The sequence below is a fragment of the Salvelinus namaycush genome, unplaced genomic scaffold, assembly GCF_016432855.1.
Source record: "Salvelinus namaycush isolate Seneca unplaced genomic scaffold, SaNama_1.0 Scaffold896, whole genome shotgun sequence".
Lineage (NCBI taxonomy): Eukaryota > Metazoa > Chordata > Actinopteri > Salmoniformes > Salmonidae > Salvelinus > Salvelinus namaycush.
In genome coordinates, this window is record NW_024061637.1 from 80,893 (window position 1) to 105,143 (window position 24,251).

Genomic DNA, 24,251 nt, shown 5'->3' on the forward strand with positions numbered 1-24,251 from the left:
TTGCCGGTTTCCTTACAACAGGCCTACAAGCCCTCAGTCCAGCCTCTCTCAGCCTATTGCGGACAGTCTGAGCACTGATGGAGGGATTGTGCGTTCCTGGTGTAACTCGGACAGTTGTTGTTGCCATCCTGTACCTGTCCCGCAGGTGTGATGTTTGGATGTACCGATCCTGTGCAGGTGTTGTTACACGAGGTCTGCCACTGCGAGGACGATCAGCTGTCCGTCCTGTCTCCCTGTAGCGCTATCTTAGGCGTCTCACAGTACGGACATAGCAATTTATTGCCCTGGCCACATCTGCAGTCCTCATGCCTCCTTGCAGCATGCCTAAGGCACGTTCACACAGATGAGCAGGGACCCTGGGCATCTTTCTTTTGGTGTTTTTCAGAGTCAGTAGAAAGGCCTCTTTAGTTTCCTAAGTTTTCATAACTGTGACCTTAATTGCCTATCGTCTGTAAGCTGTTAGTGTCATTGAACAAGCATGGGAAACAGTGTTTATACCCTTTACAATGAAGATCTGTGAAGTTATTTGGATTTATACGAATTATCTTTGAAAGACAGGGTCCTAAATAAGGGAGGTTTATTTTTTTGCTGAGTGTACTTTTTCCACCCTGCACTGTGAATGTTTACACGGTGTGTTCAATAAAGACATGAAAAAGTAAAATTATTTGTGTGTTATTAGTTTAAGCAGACTGTGTTTGTCTATTGTTGTGACTTAGATGAAGATCAGATAACATTTTATGAACAATTTACACAGAAGTCCAGGTAATTCCAAAGGGTTCACATACTTTTTCTTGCCACTGTACTTGGATATGGATTTCCCAGGAGATGGGAGACAGGGAAGCAGTAATATGTCTACAGCCCCCAAAGAGTGAAAGCTGGGAACATGTTCATGATCAAAATGACCTACCGCTGACGGGCTAGCTGAATGTGGTGAGCAGGTCATCACAGTAGACAAGGTTCCAGAGTGATCAGAGTCACTGCTAGGTCTTTCAGTTGGTGGTCTGGCAGAACGTGGTCTGGCAGTATGTAGCCTAACAACCTCGAGGTTCTCAGTCGAGATCTGACTGGAAAGAGTGTCCATCGAGGAGGTGGAGTGTCTGAAGGGAGAGTCCATTACCAGAGGTGTGTGTGTCTCCATGCCCAGGGGTCTCCAATCTCCCATCTGGCTACCAGGCTAAGAGAGACGGGTGAGAGAGAGAGGCAAATGGATGAAGATACCAACAGAAACACTGAGGTCCTACTGCTGCTTAAGCAACTGAGTTGATATCAGCCCTAGGAGTGCCGCTGTTCCATCCTTACCTGTCCAATTCGGCGCTCCAGGCGCAGCTCCCTGCACACTTCTCTTTCCAGCTCCTCAAGCCTGAGGCGTCGTTTCACATCCCAAGCCAGTTCGGCCAAGTAAAGGTTCTTCCCCTCTTCCATTTCACTCTGAAACCTTCACATACAAGGGAACATAAAACATGATTTATCTTCATTTTTCTACAACTCAAACTGTCCACCATATCTATTTCTTAAGTTATTGCTAGATAGGAGGTCAACGTGATTCCACACCTTTGCTTATGGTTTTTTTTAACAAATTTGGGTAAAAGATTCTAATAACACTCACGTGTTCTTGAAGTAGTTTCTACCCTTGGCAATGAGCCACTCTCTAATATCCGTCAGTGAGATGTGGGACGGAACCTCCCCTTGCTGCTGCAAGACTAGGAACTGCTTCAAAAGATTTTTCTGATAGAGAGAGAGAGAGAGATTAATTTGCACCCTTGCCTTCCACAAGTTTTTCCTGGTCTTGTCACGTGATCAGAAAACCCTTTCCCGATCCATGAGCGACAGCAAGTTACATACACAGTTGAAATAAAACGCATGGAAAGGTGTGTCTTACAATATAGCTTTTGTGTTTTTATAATTGTGCATCTAGAAAGTAGACCACTCTAACCTGCTGGGCACAGCACTGCTTCTCCCACAGCAACTGAACTGACTTGATGTAGCCACTGTAGCGATTGTACTCTTTACACGTACACAGCACCTGAAAGGGAGGCGCCACAAAAGAGTCATTTTTAGAGGAAGTTCATGTGTACAAACACCCAATCCCAAATCTACCTCTAACCTCTAACCCCTACCCCAATATTGATTGATTTTGCCTTTATTTAACCAGGTAAGACATTAAGAACACATTTTCTTTTACAACCTGCACTAACAATGACCATATGCACTTGTAGATTTGGATTTGTGTAAACTAAGCAAAATGGCAAACATTTCACCTAGCCATCATATTGCTTACACCTGTCCAATTTTCTCAGTTCCATATAAGTGTCACTTTTAGATTTTGGAAAGAAAAAGGAGGTTTGCCATGCCTTCTCATTTGAGGTGATGAGGCCTTGCTTCACCAGCCGCTTCTTCCTTTCCGGATGGCGGAAAAAACACTTCAGGTGTTTGTCGTGGAGGCAGTTATAACCAACATCTATGACTCTCATGTTGGGGTCCAACAGGTCAAACCCGGGGGTCTCCTGATGGAGCTGTGGATTGTGTTTTAACAAACCTCAAAGTCAGGGCAATGGATACTACAGTGGGAATGGTTGTGGAATTAGGACTGGAAATGGGAAGGAAGTCATTAAAAATATATAATTAGGTAATATTTACTTTGAAAGAAATTGAGGATCTCAGATCATTTGGAATGTCATACTATCACACTAACCTTCTCCCCAGTTTTCCTCTGAAGAATACAGGGAATGTCCTCTCTGGGGCTTCCTGTAACCCCTACAAAGACAGAGACAATCATGACAAAACTTTTTAGACGTGGGGTTTTGATAGTAGACCCCATCCCTGTCACTTGGTTTGCAATAATTCCACCTTTTGCCAATTCACTTTGCATGAAAAATGTTGAATCAAGCTCATATCTATAACAAATTAGTTTGATCCATTTACATTGTTAAACTATTCTTAAAGTAGTCAACTAGCCGTAGGCCTACATGATGACTGAATCTGTAGGCTACATATTCATCTCATAGACTTTCATCATCCATCTTTAGACTTATACAAATGTGAAGCGACATTAATATGAAGAACGAACAAAGCATTATCCTAGGCCTACTCACATTTTCTTCTTCTTTGCCCACACTTTTTGACATAGTAGGCATATTGACTAATATTGTAAACAAGTGATGTCATAACGGAAACTTGATTATCCTGTGTCTCCAGAAAAGGTAGGCCCTATGCCCCCCAAACGTCCGCTATCTGATAGACCTATGTTGTTGTACTGATATAAACACTATGAAAGGATATTGTAGCCTTAACCTATTGATATAGTCTACAGGCTTATTTATGGTGTGCCCGCTCCATAAAGCGCAGCTCCAGTTGTGCCTGGGCATGCTGCAACAGGTGCACTCTGTTGCCAAGCCTTCCACAGAATCATACCTCAACCCTAAAATGTGATCCACATGTATTCGATTTCGAAACTGTCTAGTTATTTGCAGTGATGGATTTAAAGCATTATCACGACTAACAGGCTGACTACACCAAATGAATTTAGAAATCTATATTATTCAATTATTGCACCCACACTGCTTGGGCGCACCAACGAGCGTCTGCATAGCAAAGGGCTAACATAGAAGTCAGTTCTATTTCTGATGCAGATCGCACTGCAAGTCCTGCCTCTCCCATCTCCTCATTGGTTTATAGAAGCAGGTACCCACGTGCCATCTCCTCATTGGTTATACCCAAGTGGGTGACTGAAAAACGAACGAGGTCAGTGGCGGTAACGCACCTAATTTATGAAAGTTGCCAATGGCAATATAAAATCAAGAGAAGAAAAAGCCTGGAAGGAGGAGAGATGACTAGAAACGATTCGGTTGACCGTTTTATGTGTGAATTAATTGGTGGAGTAGAGGACCTTGGTTCACATAGGGTCATGTCTGGCGAGTCAGTGGACAAGTTTCCTGCCTCTATTGTATTGTGTTTTGGAGAAAATGGGGGTCGTATTAGCAGTAACGGCAAAAAGTTACTGTGAAACCAAGGTAAATGGCAGTAACTGAACTTAGTGCCTTTTAGCTTGGTTTCAACCTGCCCTTGGCTGCAGTTACTGCGTTTTACCTTGGTATCATATCATTTTAATCTGATAGTGATGCAATCGAACCTGTATGACACTGACTGACAGCTACACACACATACATTGCTAATCTAGGGATACAACACCATGGCACAGCATTCCCAGGGGGAAATGATGGTTGAACTTGCTCTGAAACGCCGATATCCAGACACTGGTAAGAACTAGCTAGCTAAGTAGATCTGACATCAAAATTATTAGCTAGCTAGCAAGCTAAGCTAGCTAACTAGCTAGCGAGCATAGACTAACAATGCGACCTGCTCTCATAAAATATCTGCAATTGATACTAACGTCAATCTATTAGCCATATAATGAATTATATTCTGACATTTCATCTGATGGTTTCTTTGAATCAGTACACCATACACACGATTTCTAGCCAGTGACAGCCACCTACCTAAAACTGACGCGCCCCTACCAAAAGGTCAAAACCTACCTAGCTAGCATTAGCATGAAGCAATAGATTTGTGCTACATGTTCCCATAAGAGATGATCAGCAGTTTATACTAGCTTCAATCTATTATACCTATAATTAATATAATCCTTGTAGTTGTATTCTGACATTCAATGGGTTATTTGAATCCGTAACGTTACACCACACACACGATCTCTAGCCAGCTGACGGTCAGTTGGACGTGCACCCCATACTGAATTGTCAAAAGCCACGCACACTCGTTTTCCGGATGAGCGCACACACAGCATTGCTAGCTCATTAATAATATATCTACTCACATGTTCAGGGTTTCTGGTTTTCTTTTATATTCCAGTATTGCGTGACTGTCCTGGTCAGGAAAGTTAAAATCCCAAATTGTATCCATCCCCTTTGTTGGTGGCATATGTAATTAGTACAACAAGCTTTGACATGCCAAACGTGTGCTCAATGTGTCTGCTTCAGTGCCATCTTTACATGAATGCGGGAAAAACTGTTTTGCATGACTTCCACCAATCCCTGTGGTCTAGATGATTGGTATCTATGCGGATCAAAATTCCCATGTGAGGGTGTATTAGGACAGTACAACCACTTCAATACTAGGTTTTATTCCTGTCAATGTCCATCCATGCAATTTTTTTGTATTTGTAAATAAAAATGAATATCTAAGAGCCTTTTTGGGAGCAGGGGATTTACACATAACCCCAGACATGCACCCTTTTCCATACATTTTTCAGTGTAATCAATACAAAAACTGTCTACAGTCAATCATTTCAAGGCTAGGCCTATAGCGATAGAAATTGACTTACTTTTCGGGCCTCGTCGCCGTCCATGCTACAAGTCTAGGCCTACTTCGGTCTCCAAAATGAGCCGGTAAAACATCGTACTTCATCTGAGGTCGCCAAAGCTTGAATGCTACTGAATATTAAACTGGCTTAGAAATAAGAATGAATAGAAATTCCAAAATACCATTGAAATTATTGCGTCACAATACCAGGCAGCCATTGGGAGTGTACCCATGAGTTTACCAGTCAATTTCCAGGGTTAGAGTTCCAAGCCCATTCTATTCATTATTATTTCTGTGAGCCCAGGCCTACTCCCATCATGTTGTAATTTGCAATCCACATCATTAAGCATAAATCATAGACCACAGACGCCGAGACGCACTATTTTGCTCAAAATATATAGATTTTACCCTTTGGTGTAAGCTATACAGTACCAGTCAGAAGTTTGGATGCACCCACTCATTCAAGGGTTTTTCTTTATTTTTACTATTTTCTACATTGTAGAATAGTGAAGACATCAAAACTATGAAACACATATGGAATCATGTAGTAACCAAAAAAGTGTTAAACAAATCCAAATATATTTTATATTTGAGATTCTTCAAAGTAGCCACCCTTTGCCTTGATAACAGTTTTGCACACTCTTGGCATTCTATCAGCCAGCTTCACCTGGAATGCTTTTCCAACAGTCTTGAAAGAGTTCCCACATATGCTGAGCAATTGTTGGCTGCTTTTCCTTCACTCTGCGGTCCAATTCATCTCAAACCATCTCAATTAGGTTGAGGTCAGGTGATTGTGGAGGCCAGGTCATCTGGTGCATCACTCCATCACTCATCTTGGTCGAATAGGCCTTACACAGCCTGGAGGTGGGTTAGGTCATTGTCCTGTTGAAAAACAAATGACACTCCCACTAAACACAAACCAGATGGGCTGGCGTATCGCTGCAGAATGCTGTGGTAGCCATGCTGGTTAAGTGTGCCTTGAATTCTAAATAAAGCAAAGCACCCCCACACCATCACACCTCCTCCTCCATGTTTCACGGTGGAAATCACACATGCAGAAATAATCCGTTCACCTACTCTGCGTCTCACAAAGACACGGCCGTTGGATCCAAGAATCTCAAATCGCAGGCTGTCAAATCAAAAGGCACTCCTTCGATAAAGTTGTTTTGACTCAAATGAAAACATGTCATTTTCACAAGGTTGTGGAGTAACATGTTCAACTACTTATGATTGGCTCGAATTCGGGTTGTGCCTTTAGATTGACAAAATTAACAACCAATGCAAGAATTTTCACTTCTTTAACCCCGCCCTGGTCTGCTTGGTTTGTTTCGCAAGCGTTCAAGAAAGTCTTGTGATGTTGCGCCTCTTGGTTCAGAAATTCTGATGTAACATTAAGGCTGTTAGAAGACATTTACAGGAAAAATGTACAGGAATCCTAGTCTCTTAGCCTGTATCTTTGGTGCTAAGCTATCAATGCTAGTTAGCTAAGTATCTAAACCTGCTGCATCTGAAATAACTATCGTTTAACGTTAAATACAGCCTCAGTGACTGTTCAAGCAAACAACAACACTGGAGGTCTATTGGAACAAATACAAAGTATGAAATTTACAAGTAATTAAATAAAAAATATATAGGCTATTTGGAAAGGACACAATGGCTGCAACTTTGGTCGGTGATGGTGGGAGTGGTTTTGCCGAATGGACCCATAGGTGTTTGAGCCTTGAACAACAGAAAAATATTGAGTAACTACTCTCATTCTACAGGTTTTTAAGCATCTAGTTACAGACGTTAGACTAAGACATCCAGAGCAACACATAGCAGGGAGCTCCAATATGATCAGGAAACTAGACCGGTTATATAGATCGCTGAAAATGACGGTCAATCATTTCTTGTATTAGTCATCTCAGGAATGGTACTTGAAAAATGTAGCAGAAGCAATTTCCGGTTTAGCTCCTCACTAAACAGTCTATAGACATGAAATCATAAAATTACACAACTGAGTAGGACAAAATAAAACCACCAAAACTCGCAATGGAAAAAAACTGTCCGTGAAAGCAAAGATCCAAGTCATCTAACCAAAGGTAGTAACTGCAGGCAAGAGCGAAATGGATTCAATAGGGTCGGTTGTTTGAAAAGTTCAAATGAAAGACTATTTTTAAATTCGTTTTCAAATAATTTGTTCTGCTTTTGAATTAGTTCTGCTCCTTTTGTTTACAAATCTACAAACAATTCTCTCAACATCCATCACTTCTCTCATTCTTCACACATTTTCAACTTTATTTCTAATGTTTACAATTTATTTTATTTTGAATTCAATAATTAAGGCGTGAAATTGACCCCATATTTTTCCCCCAAACAATATACAATATTGTTGCATTCCCTCCCCACCCCCATAACATCATAATAAACATCAAGGGCGTTTTACTAAGACATATGCAATGTACACAACTGAAAACTGCTCCCAAAAAAACAGGACACTGCCCTTGCCACCAAGGGAGAACAAGTCAGTTTGTAAAATGTCAGCATTGCTAGAGCTGCCCTAGTCAACTGTAAGTGCTGTTATTGTGAAGTGGAAATGTCCAGGAGATACAACGGCTCAAGATTGTGTGGTAGGCCACACAATCTCACAGAACGGGACTGCCGAGTGCTGAAGAGTGTAACGCGTAAATATTGTCTGTCCTCGGTTGCAACACTCACTACCGCATTCCAAACTGCGTCTGGGAACAACGTCAGGACAATAACTGTTTGTCGGGAGCCTCATGAAATGGGTTTCTATGGCCGAGCAGCCGCACACAAGCCTTAAATCCCCATGCACAATGCCAAGCGTCGGCTAGAGTGGTGTAAAGCTTGCCGCAGTGGAAACACTTTCTCTGGAGTGATGAATCAAGCCTCACCATCTGGAACGACAGACGATTCTGGGTTTGGCGAATGCCAGGAGAATGCTACCTGTTCCAATGCATACTGCTAACTGCAAAGTTTGTTAGAGGAGGAATAATGGTCTGGGGCTGTTTTCCATGGTTCGGGCTGGGCCACTTAGTTCCAGTGGAAGGACATCTTAGCCAGCTATCTAAACTAGTAATAATTATGGCCAAATGCCGTGCCCAGGGGCCCTGACCTCCAGAGGGCACCCATTTATTTTGTTAGTCATTCACACTCAGATATCTTATTAACATGGCATGTCATTACAAAATGTGTAGAATTGCAGGAAATTTGCTTTAAATCTGTAAACAATTATATCCACCCCATGGCAAAATGGGTAAAATTGAAGGAAATAAACTGTAAAACTGCAAATGTTTTATCTGTGCCCCATGGCATACTGAGTATAGTGTTATGACATTCGTTATAAAAAGTTCTCACTGTCCCACAGCAAAATATGTAGAATTGCAGAAAACTTTCTTCAAACCTTACATTACACACCTTACACATGGAGTGTGTATGTGTGCCGTTCAGAGGGTGAATGGGTAAGACAAAAGATTTAAGATTGAATTGTCTTTGAACGAGGTATGGTAGTAGGTGCCAACAGTTTCCTGTGTGTATCAAGAATGGTCCACCAGCCAAAGCACATCCAGACAACTTGACACAACTGTGGGAAGCATTGGAATCAACATGGGCCAGTATCCCTATGGGACGCTTTTGACACCTTGTAGAGTCCATGCCTCGACAAGGGTGTTCTGAGGGCAAAAGGGGTGCAATGGAATATTAGGAAGGTGTTCCTAATGTTTTGTACACTCAGTGTACAGCCAAACCAACAAGGAACTGGCAGAGCGGTAGTCTCTCTAAATTTGATATAAAACCATCTGTGTTCGTCCAGCCTCCAATGGCTGTGGATATGTAAGTGATAATGCCGGAGAAGCTGGTGTTTGGAGGATATATTGGCACAGGTGTTTATAGGCCTGAGACAAAGTGTCAATACAGGTACAGGGAGTGAAGGTTTAATAACTGAAAGACATTAAACAGAACAGGAACAGTGTCTGGACAGGAACACACAACACCAAGTAATGCGTACACCACGAGAAACAGAGATATACAGGGGCAATCAACCACGTGAAGGAGTCCATGTGATTCCAATGAGCGCTGCTGCGCGTAGTGATGGTGACAGGTGCATGTACAGACGGGTAGCCTGGCGCGGAGGGGGAGTGGGAGCAGGCGTGACAATATCCTCCAAACACCGGCTTCGAGGATACATCAATAACAATGAGCTAATCAGGTACGATTTCACCCGGCATAAAAAATGTGCTCTCTTGTTAGGACACTATTGTTCAGAGGAGCTAGCCAACAACACAGCTAACACAATAACTTCAAACTGGAGCTGGAAAGACTGCAAACTAGCTGTCCTTCGTTTCGTTTTACCTTTTTCAATTGACATTTGTTATGAATGTTATGAATAATGACTAAATGATGTATACATTTAACGTAGAACTATAACTAACAGAATTCTACCCTGTCATTGTATGAAATTTATTAGAATCATAAATCTATAAATCTGATGTGTGTAGATTTAGTCAGAATTAGAACAAGGACTTTTTTTTCCTTTTTAGTATGTAAGCAGGGTGCAAGTGTGACACAAATGATAAGAGGAGCTATCGACAGACAAGCTGTACTACTGTGTTCCTTACAGGACATTCTGTCCCCACCCAGGGAGGGGAGAGACCTTGGGCTTGTAGTAGATTGTATAACAGGTGGCAGACAATGTATGAGTAGGAGAAGACTTGTGAACTATATTGTCATTGTCTCAGAGAGGAGGGACATTTATGACAAAATGTGAGGTATATAGACCAATGTACAGGAAATGATAGGCAGAGCTCTCGTAAATAAACATTCTGACTATTGTAGACTGGCCTCTGTTTCATTTCAACAAGAACCTTACAAATTCTTATTAACAGACCAAGTAGTTTAATTGAAGTTCAGTTTATGAACATTGAGAACATAATTATCTTAACACATGTCTTTGTATATATCCATAACAATTATGCCAGCTGATTCATGATTTCGACTGGCTGAGAAACGCTGCCTGGCATCTCTCTTTCTCGTCCCGACTCCCGACCCCTACACGTTCATTACTATGGGACAGTTGGAGATAGAATTTGAATATGTGAAACAATGTTGCAAATGTCGGAGACTAATGTTTATACAAATCTCCGCTGTTGAAAACTAAATGTTAGTCTAAAAGAAATGTGATATCATGTCTAGATGCCTTTTATAGTGGAGATCAAGTTTATAACTTCCCTGCCTGGGCTGATGAGACAGTCAGATGGAACAGAGTACATTTTTTTATTTTTTTTTATTTCACCTTTATTTAACCAGGTAGGCAAATTGAGAACACGTTCTCATTTACAATTGCGACCTGGCCAAGATAAAGCAAAGCAGTTCGACACATACAACAACACATGGTTACACATGGAGTAGAACAAACATACAGTCAATAATACAGTGAAAAATAAGTCTATATACAATGTGAGCAAGTGAGGTGAGATAAGGGAGGTGAAGGCAAACAATATATATATAAATAAAAATAAATAAATAAAAAGGCCATGGTGGCGAAGTAAATACAATATAGCAAGTAAAAAAAAAACACTGGAATGGTTGGTTTGCAGTGGAAGAAAGTGCAAAGTAGAGATAGAAATAATGGGGTGCAAAGGAGCAAAAATAAATAAATGAATACAGTAGGTAAAGAGGTAGTTGTTTGGGCTAAATTATAGATGGGCTATGTACAGGTGCAGTAATCTATGAGCTGCTCTGACAGCTGGTGCTTAAAGCTAGTGAGGGAGATAAGTGTTTCCAGTTTCAGAGATTTTTGTAGTTCGTTCCAGTCATTGGCAGCAGAGAACTGGAAGGAGAGGCGGCCAAAGGAAGAATTGGTTTTGGGGGTGACCAGAGAGATATACCTGCTGGAGCGCGTGCTACAGGTAGGTGCTGCTATGGTGACCAGCGAGCTGAGATAAGGGGGGACTTTACCTAGCAGGGTCTTGTAGATGACCTGGAGCCAGTGGGTTTGGCGACGAGTATGAAGCGAGGGCCAGCCAACGAGAGTGTACAGGTCGCAGTGGTGGGTAGTGTATGGGGCTTTGGTGACAAAACGGATGGCACTGTGATAGACTGCATCCAATTTATTGAGTAGGGTATTGGAGGCTATTTTGTAAATGACATCACCGAAGTCGAGGATTGGTAGGATGGTCAGTTTTACAAGGGTATGTTTGGCAGCATGAGTGAAGGATGCTTTGTTGCGGAATAGGAAGCCAATTCTAGATTTAACTTTGGATTGGAGATGTTTGATGTGAGTCTGGAAGGAGAGTTTACAGTCTAACCAGACACCTAGGTATTTGTAGTTGTCCACATATTCTAAGTCAAAGCCGTCTAGAGTAGTGATGTTGGACAGGCGGGCAGGTGCAGGCAGCGATCGGTTGAAGAGCATGCATTTAGTTTTACTTGTATTTAAGAGCAATTGGAGGCCATGGAAGGAGAGTTGTATGGCATTGAAGCTCGCCTGGAGGGTTGTTAACACAGTGTCAAAAGAAGGGCCAGAAGTATACAGAATAGTGTCATCTGCGTAGAGGTGGATCAGAGACTCACCAGCAGCAAGAGCGACTTCATTGATGTATACAGAGAAGAGAGTCGGTCCAAGAATTGAACCCTGTGGCACCCCCATAGAGACTGCCAGAGGCCCGGACAACAGACCCTCCGATTTGACACACTGAACTCGATCAGAGAAGTAGTTGGTGAACCAAGCGAGGCAATCATTAGAGAAACCAAGGCTGTCGAGTCTGCCGATGAGGATGTGGTGATTGACAGAGTCAAAAGCCTTGGCCAGGTCAATGAATACGGCTGCACAGTATTGTTTCCTATCGATGCACATAAGCATTTTAATGTCATAGATTTAGCTGGTGGTAACTTGTGGAATAGACACCGGCTGGAATGCGCTTTTAACCAATCAGCATTCCGGATTATACCCAGCCGTTGTATAAATGGGTGATGAATGTGTTATGAAGTCCTAATGTAGGTAGCCTTCAAGTAAAGCATTATGTGTGTCAAACTACTAACAGGCAGGGTTGCCACACAACTTACTGGCCCACAAGTTATGATTAAGGTCATCTCGTTCACCAGATACTTAATTAGCCGGGGGAGGAGGTCCTGATTAAGGTGTAGCAGCAGTATAAACACCACACTACAAAAGGTGAGCTTGGTAGACCGATGAGCTGAGTCATCATGCCCCGAAAAAACCTTATTGTACATGAGCATGCCTGCAGGAGAGGGAGAGAGAGACGGAACACTGGCTAGCAGACCTAATCCCCTTATTAAAGCTGAGTCTGAACCTGCATCCCAAATGACACTCTATACAGTGCACTACTTTTGACTAGACCCCTATGGGCCCTGGTCAAAAGTAATGGATTGTATAGTGAATAGGATGCCATTTGAAATGCAGTCTGGATCTCCTCAACACAATCATACGGATGAGTTTCCCCCGTTCCACTGTGCCTGAGGTTACGGTAAAGCCACTCACATGGAGTGGGCTTACGACTGCTCCTCTTCGCCTCAGCCTCTGAGAGAGGGGCTTCCCTGCTAGGATGAATGGGCCATGATAAAGTCCTCTTTTTCAATATGTCTAAGTCCTCTTCTGAAAGTAAGTATTACTTTCTTTGTCTCCCCAAGTTAGGCAAACATAGAGTAGTCACATAAACATGTGGTGCATAAATATCATATGTCACATCATACTAAACTCGCGTGCCAGGCTTCACGGTTCCGGATGCAGAATACATGCAAGAATATGGCAGCTGGCCGTAAGACTCACAAGCGCCGGTAACTTCAAATATATACAACCTGAAGTATATACACTGAGTGCACAACACATCAGGAACACCTTCCTAATATTTAGTTGCACCCTTTATTTCCCCTCAGATCAGACTTAATTCGTCAGGGCATGGACTCTACAAAGTGTCAAAAGCATTCCACTGGGATGCTGGTCCATGTTGACTCCAATGCTTCCCACAATTGTGTCAAGTTGGCTGGATGTCCTTTGGTTGGTGGACCATTATTGATACACACGGGACACTGTTGAGCGTCAAAAACCCAGCAGCGTTGCAGTTCTTGACAAACTCAAATCGGTGTGCCTGGCACCTACTACCATACCCCGTTCAAAGGCACTTCAATACTTTGTCTTGCCCATTCACCCTCTGAATGGCACACATACACAATCCATGTCTCAATAGTCTCTAGGCTTAAAAATCCTTCACTAACCGGTCTCTTCCTCTACACTGTGACATCAATAAGGGATCATAGCTTTCACCTGGATTCACCTAGTCCATCTATGTCATGGGAAGAGCACTCATGTTTTGTACACTCACTGCTTTAATACTGCTAAATAATTTGTCAGACAGCAATGTTGTATTTCACACTAGAAACTCTGAATTCAATATACTGTATATGATTCATCAAGCCCTTCTCTGCCAAGGTAGAGTTAGAGGAAGATGTAAGTACGCATTTCACCTGTTCTACTCAGCGCATGTGATAAATACATTGATTCGATTTTCTGATAGAAGATATTTGTCACCATCTTGAGGTCTTTTCTACCTCTTTCAGGGCCGTGCCAATTAAATAAATACGTGAATGTCAGGCAACTTCAGACCGTCTAACACCAATATAGCTTTTGTTGAGCAAACAAATATCACCATCAAGTTGACATACATCAATTCACTTTTATTCATTTACATTATGTCTACTATAATATAAAGCTCCATAATGAATATCTTAATACTGCACTATGGATACCATTATATACCCTTATAGAAGTCATAAAATGACTAAGCCTAGTTCATACCCTTCGTGTGCAACACAAGAACGCTCCACAAAATGCTGATCCTGCGTTCTTGTGTAGTGTTTTTTGTGTAGCTGCTTGAAGTTATTTCTTGTGTACGTATGTAGGGTATAAACTACGCTTTAGTCCCATGTCATCAAATGAATACCTAAATTAAAATGAAAAATTATAAAAGATACAATATTAATCAAAATCTGCAATACAAATGGTTTATTAAAACAACCATTAAAAAGTATGTAAGTGATTGAAAAATAAAATACATAGTTCCTCAAAGCCCAAAAAGTTTAGCACCACTTTCCTAATCGTAAGAGTAGAAGCTGCTGTCGGCCTACCCTCCTTGTCATTTTTTAATTTAGGCTAAATATCTACATCAAATTTAGAGGCTGCAATGGACGTAGATCAATGATTACAATAGGGAGAGGGCATCAGATGTACAGCACATCTAGTCAATTGGTTGGGCTTCTTATCTTATCTTCCTAATCACAGGAGAAGCTGTAGATGTCTGAATGACATTTAGAAGCTCACATTCCTAGTTACAGGAGTGGGAGCTAATAAGGGATCAAAAGACCCAGATGGATTTTTGGTGTTGAGTAGCCTATAGTGGATCTTCCTTAAGGAGTATAAACTAATGGTAAGCTAGTCCACTGACAGCCTGGTTCAAACATAGCAGCATTAGGGGACTCAAAATGAAAACAGAAATGAACAACAAAAATAAAAATGTTGTATTGAGGCCAGTTGTGGTGTCCTCCTCAGATGTAGCCTGGCAAAAGCAACTGACATGGGCTGCACGTCATCCAGGCTACCCATCAGAGGACCCAGAGGACTTGCAGGTGACCAAGCGTTTCCAGGCCTTCTGGACTCCCCAGAAGAAGCCCCGGATGCCTTTCCTCATCTTGGATAATTTAACTGGCAAGAAGATGAAAATATGTAAGAATTTCAGATGGATAATTATCTGATAAAACAATAATTTATTACTTCTTTATATATAATTGTCCCATAAGAACATTTCCCCTCAGGAATACTCACTCATAGGTGGAGAATCCACAGCAATGTACATCTCTGGCTGGTCTGTAGTGTCTTTAAGGACAATGCTCATCTTGGACTGTGATCAGAATTCAAAGATGCACAATTAAACATCAATTTCACTTCCTTTACATATTCCTATAATTATACAACTATATTTACTGGTGCCGATATCAAAAAGCACAACCAATGACCATTCAAGAGTAATCTGAGCTTGTCTTACCTTTCTGCCGGTGGCATAATGCACCCCCTCAGATTCCACATCCTCCACATCATCACTGCATGAGTCTTCAAGGTCTGAGGTCTCGCTGGGCACTGAGGGTTTCAAGATGGCCAGTAGCTTGTGGGAAACAATGACAGAGACAATGGAAAGCATCTCCTGATCCTCAAATAAATCGTCAATTTTCAAGGAGCGTTTCAAACGCTTGACCTTCCCAAGGTCAGTGTAGATGGCATCTGCCAGCTTCGATGTCATCTTAGAATTGAAACTTTTTCGCTGGCTTCCCATTTCCTCAATCAGATATTTGGCCACCTCATCATCGAACAATCGGATCAGCTCAGTCACCAGATCACTGATCTGGATGCGCTGATGTTTGTTGGTCCTTTTTGGCATACGGCATATCTTCTTGACAAGCTTCATCAGGACTTCTTCTAATATAAGCTCCCTAATGAAGCTGCTGGAACCGGATGTCACTTGTTCCACAGTGGACCACTCCGGCTGTTCAATCTCAGTCTTGATGCTGCTCTGCTCAGCTTTCTTATTCAAAGATTGACGGGTTGTCATTTCATTAAACAAGGCTGTCAATTCTTTCAAGTTGAGTGTAGATTCCAGAGTTTTGGTGCCTTGAAGTTTGGATGGTGCATCCATAATTGCGTTCGTGACAAGACAGACAATGTCCTTGTGCAGCTTGGGTGCCTTGTGGCACAGTATCTTCTGTAGGGCTTCCTCTGTGCCATAGCGTTGCATCAACTTTCTATGCACAGACAGCACCAGCTGAAAGATGTCTGTTGCCTTCAGGCAGACATTTGCTTCCCTCCACCTGTTAGTCACCCTCACCCACAGAGCACTGGACAGCTTGTTGGTCACATCCTCAACTAGGGTCCAACTGGCCAGTTTATCCTGGGTCCGAGGAACAATCAGAGACCGCAGCCGGACAATGATATCCATCACCGCCTCTACGTGAACAATAATATACACCGGTTGGGATGCCTTCACCTCAGCCGAGCCACATCGGCTCTTAACCATGACCTTGTCCTGGTCTGTCCTTAGGCAGATGTCTGAGGAGAGCGGCCGGACAGAGACTTTGGGTACGATTGAACCCAGACGGTTGACTTCCCTGGTGACTGCACTCGCAATGGCTGTTGTCATCTCCCCGCTGCCGCGGCTCAAAGCTCGCCTCAGAGCATCAGGAGAGCCCATGTGCTCCTCCAGCTCTCTGCAGAGGGCACTTACAATCCTTGCACTTGAGGGGCGGGAGTACGGCGTCTTGAGATCCTTGGTCATTTCCAATGCTGAGATAACGTCTGGGGAATCGGACATGTCCCGAAGGACAGAAACCACCATGTCCATTGCCACATCAGAGAGAGTGGTGGTTGGGGATGACACAGGTGATGCAAAGTCCTCTGAGTCAAGCTCATACCCATGAAGCAGCTTGGTGATCAGGTCTACAACCACCTCTGGTGTGGAATGTAGACTGGGAGAGTCCTTGTCGGAGTTCTCAATCATACAGGATTCAATTTCACTCAAAGCCCTTCTGACCATGATGTTTGTCTCAGAGTCATCGGGTACATGGTTCTCTTTGAGAGGTTTGATACCTGCCTCACACAGCTCTTTCACACGGATGTTCTCGGAAGACATCACTGCTTCTTGAATAGTAGGTGGTTGATTGGCTATGGTTGTAGCCATGATTGTCCTTACCATCAGAGGACAAAGCTTCGCAACCAGTTCATACTGTAGCTTAAAGCTCTCAGAGCGGCTGTCGTTCATGGGTACCTCAGGGATGTCAAGGCCCTGAAATAGCATCTTCCGTACCAGTTTGCCCACTACACCCTCCAGTAGGCAATTAGTAGGGCTCTGAGTCTCATTCCCTCTGCCACTGGTGCTGGAAGGTAACTCTTGCTTCTTGTGAAGGCCATGAATGGCCTCACTTTGCGCAATACAACCCTCAACAGGCAACTCCTCCACTGCAATCGTGTGCACAACCACATTCACGTCGTTGGTGTGGGGTCCAATCAAAAGCTTCTTATAGGTTGGGTCTGTGACATATTGTAAAACACCCCCGCCTGTCTTTAAGTTCTGAGCTTTATCTCCAAATGTCCTATCCAGGAGACACAATACTGACTCAGATAGTGGGTCAGTGAACTCCTGGAGCTCTAGACTGCTCTCAACTTTGAAGGGGCTGAGGCTGCAGCTGATCTGGGAGCTGTAATAAGAAGCCTGCAGCTCTCTCTTGGACTCCAATGTGTCATGCAGCTTTGGATATAAGGCATCTGCAATGGAGTCTGTGAGCCGCTCATCCAAATTAACAGAGAAAATATTATTCAGGCTTTTGTTGGAAGCCTCCTCTTTGGTTTTCCTCAGGATGTCCCGCACAGCTTCCCTTGGGGCAGAACCAGAAGTGCAAGCATGTCCATTGGATGGTGTCTGGGTGCCAGTAAGGGATTCCTTGATCAAGAAACTCTGGAGTTCGGTGGCCACTTCCTTACACATCTCCCTTCTGATCTTCAGAACAGCAGGTGTCAGTGTAGCTTTCTCTGAGGTCAAAGGTGTCAGAACTCTGGTCAAAGTTGAGGGGCATCTGAGATGATCACCCAGACCCTCTAAGTCATCAGAGCAGGACACCTTGGCAACTTGAAATAAAACCGAACTAATAAGGTTCTGAGCCACAGCAGATGATTTTGCTGATGCTGCCTGGAGTGTCTCTAAACTAACCTGATTGGAGGCAGCCATCTTTGTTGTTGCCCTGGTAATGATGTTACTCACAGGCTTGATGGAGTAGCTCATAAACTGGGATCTCAGGCTTTCAAAGACTCCCTTCGCTCTTTCTGCCTTCAGGTCTTTGTCAGTGGCAAATACACACGACTGAACAGCATTGAGAGATACAGGGAGAGGAAAGCCCAAGGGTGAAGCCACATCTGTGATATGGATGGAGGACTCTGAGGGTGTCCCATCAAGGCGCCTCTGCAGCAACTTTATCATCTCCAGGACTCTGGCATTGTCCTGTGGTGAGATGGAGCACTCTCCTGAGAGGTTCTCACTGTCTAGTGTGTTCTGGATTCCAAGCAGTGTTGTGCTGAGTATCCTCCGGTCATGGGGAAGCACTCCCCTCAGTGCAGAAGAGGACTGGCTCTGTGGTGCTGGTGTGCTGCATGGTGTTGATGCACGAGAGACGTCACTTCCACTGTCATCATCTTTTTGGGTCCTCATTATAATAAGGATTTCGTCAATGATCTCATCACTGTAGACTTCTAAGTCCTCTGTGATAACATGGGCCGTTGGGGTGGCGATACTCAGAGTACGACCCCCAAGAAGTTTGAAGGACGTCTCCGACCCACTGCCAAGAGGGCCAACAGACACACATTGCAGTGTTTCGCTGGATGATGAAGAACAACTGGAGGAGAGATCAAGCAGCTCCTCCTCCAAAGTCGGAGAGGAGGAAAGAATTCCCTCCATTTTCAGGACAGAGATAACATCCGCAAGTGTTGAATCTACAAGGTCCTCACCTAGTGGGCTACTCCTTAAGTGGCTGACAAACACCCTTGTAGGAGAATGGGAGACTGTGGTGGGAGATGGAGAGCCCTCCTCACCATTCACACTTGACCGCGCCTCCACAACTGCTAAAGACTTGGAGATGACGGAACATACAAGCTCGCCAGCCCGCTCAATAATGGAGGGGAGGGAAAAATCCAAAGGGGCTGGAGGTGTCACACTCCCTCCTTGGCCATTTCTATCTTGGCTGAGGCAGATCGACGAGACCTCAGTAGCAAATTGATTCTCCCGCACAGGGCTGCTGCTAGAGTCATGTCCAGGAACAGTTGAAATAGAGCTCACAGCCAGGGAGCAAGGAATGTCACTCCTACTGTCTAAAAGCTTGATAGAGCACGAGGAGGGGTGGCTGCTGGAGGGGAGGTTGGTGTTGGTCTCTTCGCTGGAGAGTAAGGAGGAGAAAGGGGCCAAGGTCAGTTTTACAGGGATGACATGCCCACGACCTACCACAGCAGATGAGGTTCCAGAGTAGTCAGTGGCAGTAGGTGGTTTAGCAGATTGTAATTTAGCAGGTGGTGGTTTAGCAGATTGTGGTTTAGCAGATTGTAGTTTAGCAGGTGGTGGTTTAGCAGATGGTGGATTAGCAGGTGACGGTTTATCAGATGGTGGTTTAGCAGGTGATGGTTTAGCAGGTGGCGGTTTGGCAGATGGTGGTTTAGCAGGTGACGGTTTATCAGATGGTGGTTTAGCAGGTGATGGTTTAGCAGGTGGCGGTTTGGCAGATTGGGGCCTGGTAGAACGTGGCCTAGTAGCCAGGAGGTTCTTAGTAGAGATCTGACTGGAGGAAGAGTGTGCTCGTTCCTCACTGGACAGAGAACTGCTGCTACAACAAGTCTGGACAGCAGTGACTGGTTCATCAATGGAGATTTGGGAGGACCTACTGTCAGGACTCTGAGTGAGACAGATCACATTGACTTTGGAGAGTAAGGAGGTACAGCTGACAGAGCCCTGGGTTGAATCTTCGTTGGTGTCTTTGCTGATGGAGAGCATACTCTCTGCAGCACTTTCTGAAGCTCTCAGCCTTATAAGGTCAACCAAGGCAGGGATCAGGATGCTATTAACCTCCTCCAATACTGAGCTTGTTATGTGTCCAATCATGAGCAGCAAGTCCCTAACAGTAATCTGTATATATGAACACAGAAAGGTACATCAACACAATTGATTAAGATTTACAGTATGTTGGAAATCAAAACACATGTTAATCCATATCCAAAATATTTTTTAAGTAAATATAACAAGTATACCTTTCATTTTTTGTTGTTGCAATTATTCTATATCAAATGTGTGGTCTCCATTGTTGCAACTTAATCATCTTCCTCATCTAGACTTTTTACATTTACCAAAGTGGCAAACACATATTACATCATATCATCCAAATACAGTGGCAAGACAAAGTATATGAACCCTATTGGAATTATCTGAATTTCTGCATGAATTGGTCATAAAATTAGATTTAATCTTCATCTAAGTCACAACAACAGATTAACACATTCTGCTTAAAATAATAACACACAAATGATTGTATTTTTCTTGTCTATACTGAATACATCATTTAAACATTCACAGTTTCGCAGCCGGCCGCGACCGGGAGGTCCGTGGGGCGACGCACAATTGGGCTAGCGTCGTCCGGGTTAGGGAGGGTTTGGCCGGTAGGGATATCCTTGTCTCATCGCGCTCCAGCGACTCCTGTGGCGGGCCGGGCGCAGTGCGCGCTAACCAAGGGGGCCAGGTGCACGGTGTTTCCTCCGACACATTGGTGCGGCTGGCTTCCGGGTTGGAGGCGCGCTGTGTTAAGAAGCAGTGCGGCTTGGTTGGGTTGTGCTTCGGAGGACGCGTGGCTTTCGACCTTCGTCTCTCCCGAGCCCGTACGGGAGTTGTAGCGATGAGACAAGATAGTAATTACTAGCGATTGGATACCACGAAAATTGGGGAGAAAAGGGGATAAAATTATAAAAAAAAAAAAAAATAATAATTTAAAAAAAAAACATTCACAGTGTAAGTTGAAAAAAGTATGTGAACCCCGAGGCTAATGACTTCTCCAAAAGCTAATTGGAGTCAGCTAACCTGGAGTACAATCATTGAGACGAGATTGGAGATGTTGGTTAGAGCTGCCTGCCCTAAAAAAAACTCACAAAATTTGAGTTTGCTATTCACAAGAAGCATTGTCTGATGTGAACCATGCCTCAAACAAAAGAGATCTCAGAAGACCCAAGATTAAGAATTGTTGACTTGCATAAAGCTGGAAAGGGATACAAAAGCATCCCTAAAAGCCTTGATGTTCATCACTCCACGGTTACACAAACTGTAGATAAATGGAGAAAGTTCAGCACTGTTGCTACTCTCCCTAGGAGTGTCCGTCCTTTAAAGATGACTGCAAGAGCACAGCGCAGAATGCTCAATGAGGTTAAGCAGAATCTTAGAGTGTTAGCTGAAGACTTAAAGAAATCTCTGGAACATCCTAATATCTCTATTGACGAGTCTACGATACATAAAACACTAAACAAGAATGGTGTTCATGGGAGGACACCACGGAAGAAGCCACCGACTGTCCAAATAAAAACATTGCTGCACGTTTGAAGTTTGCAAAAGAGCATCTGGATGTTCCACAGCGCTACTGGCAAAATATTCTGTGGAGAGATGAAACTAAAATTTTGTTGTTTGAAAGGAGCACACAACACTGTGTGGAGAAAACAAAAGCACAGCACACCAATATTAAAACCTCATCCCAACTGTAAAGTATGGTGAAGGGAGCATCATATCATGGTTTGGAGCTGCTTTGCTGCCTCGGGGTCTGGACAGCTAGCTATCATCGATGGAAAAATGTATTGCCAAGTTTATCAAGACATTTTGTTGGAGAATTTAAGGTTGTTCGCCAATTGAAGCTCAACAGAAGTTGGGTGATGCAACAGGACAACGACCCAAAACACCGAAGTAAATCAACAACAGAATGGCTGCAACAGAAGAAAATATGCCTTCTGTAGTGGCCCAGTCAGAGTACTGACCTCAACCCGATTGAGATGCTGTGGCAGGGCCTCAAGAGAGAGGTTCACACCAGACATCCCAAGAATATTGCTAAACTGAAACAGTTTTGTAAAGATGAATGGTATAAAATTCCTCCTGACCGTTGAGCAGGTCTGATCTGCAACTACAGAAAACGTTGAGGTTATTGCTGCCAAAGTAGGGTCAACCATTTATTAAAACCAAGGGTTCACAAACTCAGCAAAAAAAGAAACGTCCTCTCACTGTCAACTGTATTTATTTTCAGCAAACTTAACATGTGTAAATAATTGTATGAACATACAAGATTGAACAACTGAGACATAAACTGAACATGTGGCTAACAGAAATGGAATAATGTGTCCCTGAACAAAGGGGGGGGTTCAACATCAAAAGTAACAGTCAGTATCTGGTGTGGCCTCCAGCTACATTAAGTACTGCAGTGCATCTCCTCCTCATGGACTGCACCAGATTTGCCAGTTCTTGCTGTGAGATGTTACCCCACTCTTCCACCAAGGCACCTGCAAGTTCCAGGACATTTCTGGGGGGGATGGCCCTAGCCCTCACCCGCCGATCCAACAGATCCCAGACGTGCTCAATGGGATTGAGATACGAGCTCTTCGCTGGCAATGGCAGAACACGGACATTCCTGTCTCGCACAGAACGAGTAGTATGGCTGGTGGCATAGTCATGTTGGAGGGTCATGTCAGGATAAGCCTGCAGGAAGGGTACCACATGAGGGAGGAGGTTGTCTTCCCTGTAACGCACAGCGTTGACACGCGAATCCGACCATCACCCCTGGTGAAACAAAACCATGACTCGTCAGTGAAGAGCACTTTTTGACAGTCCTGTCTGGTCCAGCGATGGTGGGTTTGTGCCCATTGGCGACGTTGTTGCCGGTTTCCTTACAACAGGCCTACAAGCCCTCAGTCCAGCCTCTCTCAGCCTATTGCGGACAGTCTGAGCACTGATGGAGGGATTGTGCGTTCCTGGTGTAACTCGGACAGTTGTTGTTGCCATCCTGTACCTGTCCCGCAGGTGTGATGTTTGGATGTACCGATCCTGTGCAGGTGTTGTTACACGAGGTCTGCCACTGCGAGGACGATCAGCTGTCCGTCCTGTCTCCCTGTAGCGCTATCTTAGGCGTCTCACAGTACGGACATAGCAATTTATTGCCCTGGCCACATCTGCAGTCCTCATGCCTCCTTGCAGCATGCCTAAGGCACGTTCACACAGATGAGCAGGGACCCTGGGCATCTTTCTTTTGGTGTTTTTCAGAGTCAGTAGAAAGGCCTCTTTAGTTTCCTAAGTTTTCATAACTGTGACCTTAATTGCCTATCGTCTGTAAGCTGTTAGTGTCATTGAACAAGCATGGGAAACAGTGTTTATACCCTTTACAATGAAGATCTGTGAAGTTATTTGGATTTATACGAATTATCTTTGAAAGACAGGGTCCTAAATAAGGGAGGTTTTTTTTTTGCTGAGTGTACTTTTTCCACCCTGCACTGTGAATGTTTACACGGTGTGTTCAATAAAGACATGAAAAAGTAAAATTATTTGTGTGTTATTAGTTTAAGCAGACTGTGTTTGTCTATTGTTGTGACTTAGATGAAGATCAGATAACATTTTATGAACAATTTACACAGAAGTCCAGGTAATTCCAAAGGGTTCACATACTTTTTCTTGCCACTGTACTTGGATATGGATTTCCCAGGAGATGGGAGACAGGGAAGCAGTAATATGTCTACAGCCCCCAAAGAGTGAAAGCTGGGAACATGTTCATGATCAAAATGACCTACCGCTGACGGGCTAGCTGAATGTGGTGAGCAGGTCATCACAGTAGACAAGGTTCCAGAGTGATCAGAGTCACTGCTAGGTCTTTCAGTTGGTGGTCTGGCAGAACGTGGTCTGGCAGTATGTAGCCTAACAACCTCGAGGTTCTCAGTCGAGATCTGACTGGAAAGAGTGTCCATCGAGGAGGTGGAGTGTCTGAAGGGAGAGTCCATTACCAGAGGTGTGTGTGTCTCCATGCCCAGGGGTCTCCAATCTCCCATCTGGCTACCAGGCTAAGAGAGACGGGTGAGAGAGAGAGGCAAATGGATGAAGATACCAACAGAAACACTGAGGTCCTACTGCTGCTTAAGCAACTATGAGTTGATATCAGCCCTAGGAGTGCCGCTGTTCCATCCTTACCTGTCCAATTCGGCGCTCCAGGCGCAGCTCCCTGCACACTTCTCTTTCCAGCTCCTCAAGCCTGAGGCGTCGTTTCACATCCCAAGCCAGTTCGGCCAAGTAAAGGTTCTTCCCCTCTTCCATTTCACTCTGAAACCTTCACATACA

The 24,251-nt window shown here is 43.8% G+C and overlaps 1 protein-coding gene across 1 annotated transcript; it reads right to left on the reverse strand.

Annotated features, from left to right (window-relative positions):
* Positions 1 to 14,094: 14,094 nt before the first annotated feature.
* LOC120043306 lies at positions 14,095 to 18,821 on the reverse strand. The gene is made up of 3 exons (XM_038987927.1): positions 15,372 to 18,821; positions 15,152 to 15,227; positions 14,095 to 15,031 (listed from the first exon to the last, which is right to left on the reverse strand). Exons 1-3 carry the CDS (start codon positions 18,819 to 18,821, stop codon positions 14,925 to 14,927), a joined length of 3,633 nt encoding a protein of 1,210 aa, XP_038843855.1. The 3' UTR covers positions 14,095 to 14,924.
* Between the last annotated feature and the right edge of the window lie 5,430 nt (positions 18,822 to 24,251).

Bases quoted from the DNA above. Each gene is read 5' to 3' on its own strand.
- LOC120043306 (XM_038987927.1), bottom strand. From the start codon at position 18,821: ATGGAGGGAATTCTTTCCTCCTCTCCGACTTTGGAGGAGGAGCTGCTT. The intron at 15,228-15,371 runs GTAAGACAAGCT...TTCTGATCACAG, and splicing joins ATTATGCCACCGGCAGAAAG to TCCAAGATGAGCATTGTCCT. The intron at 15,032-15,151 runs GTGAGTATTCCT...TCTTCTTGCCAG, and splicing joins TGTGGATTCTCCACCTATGA to TTAAATTATCCAAGATGAGG.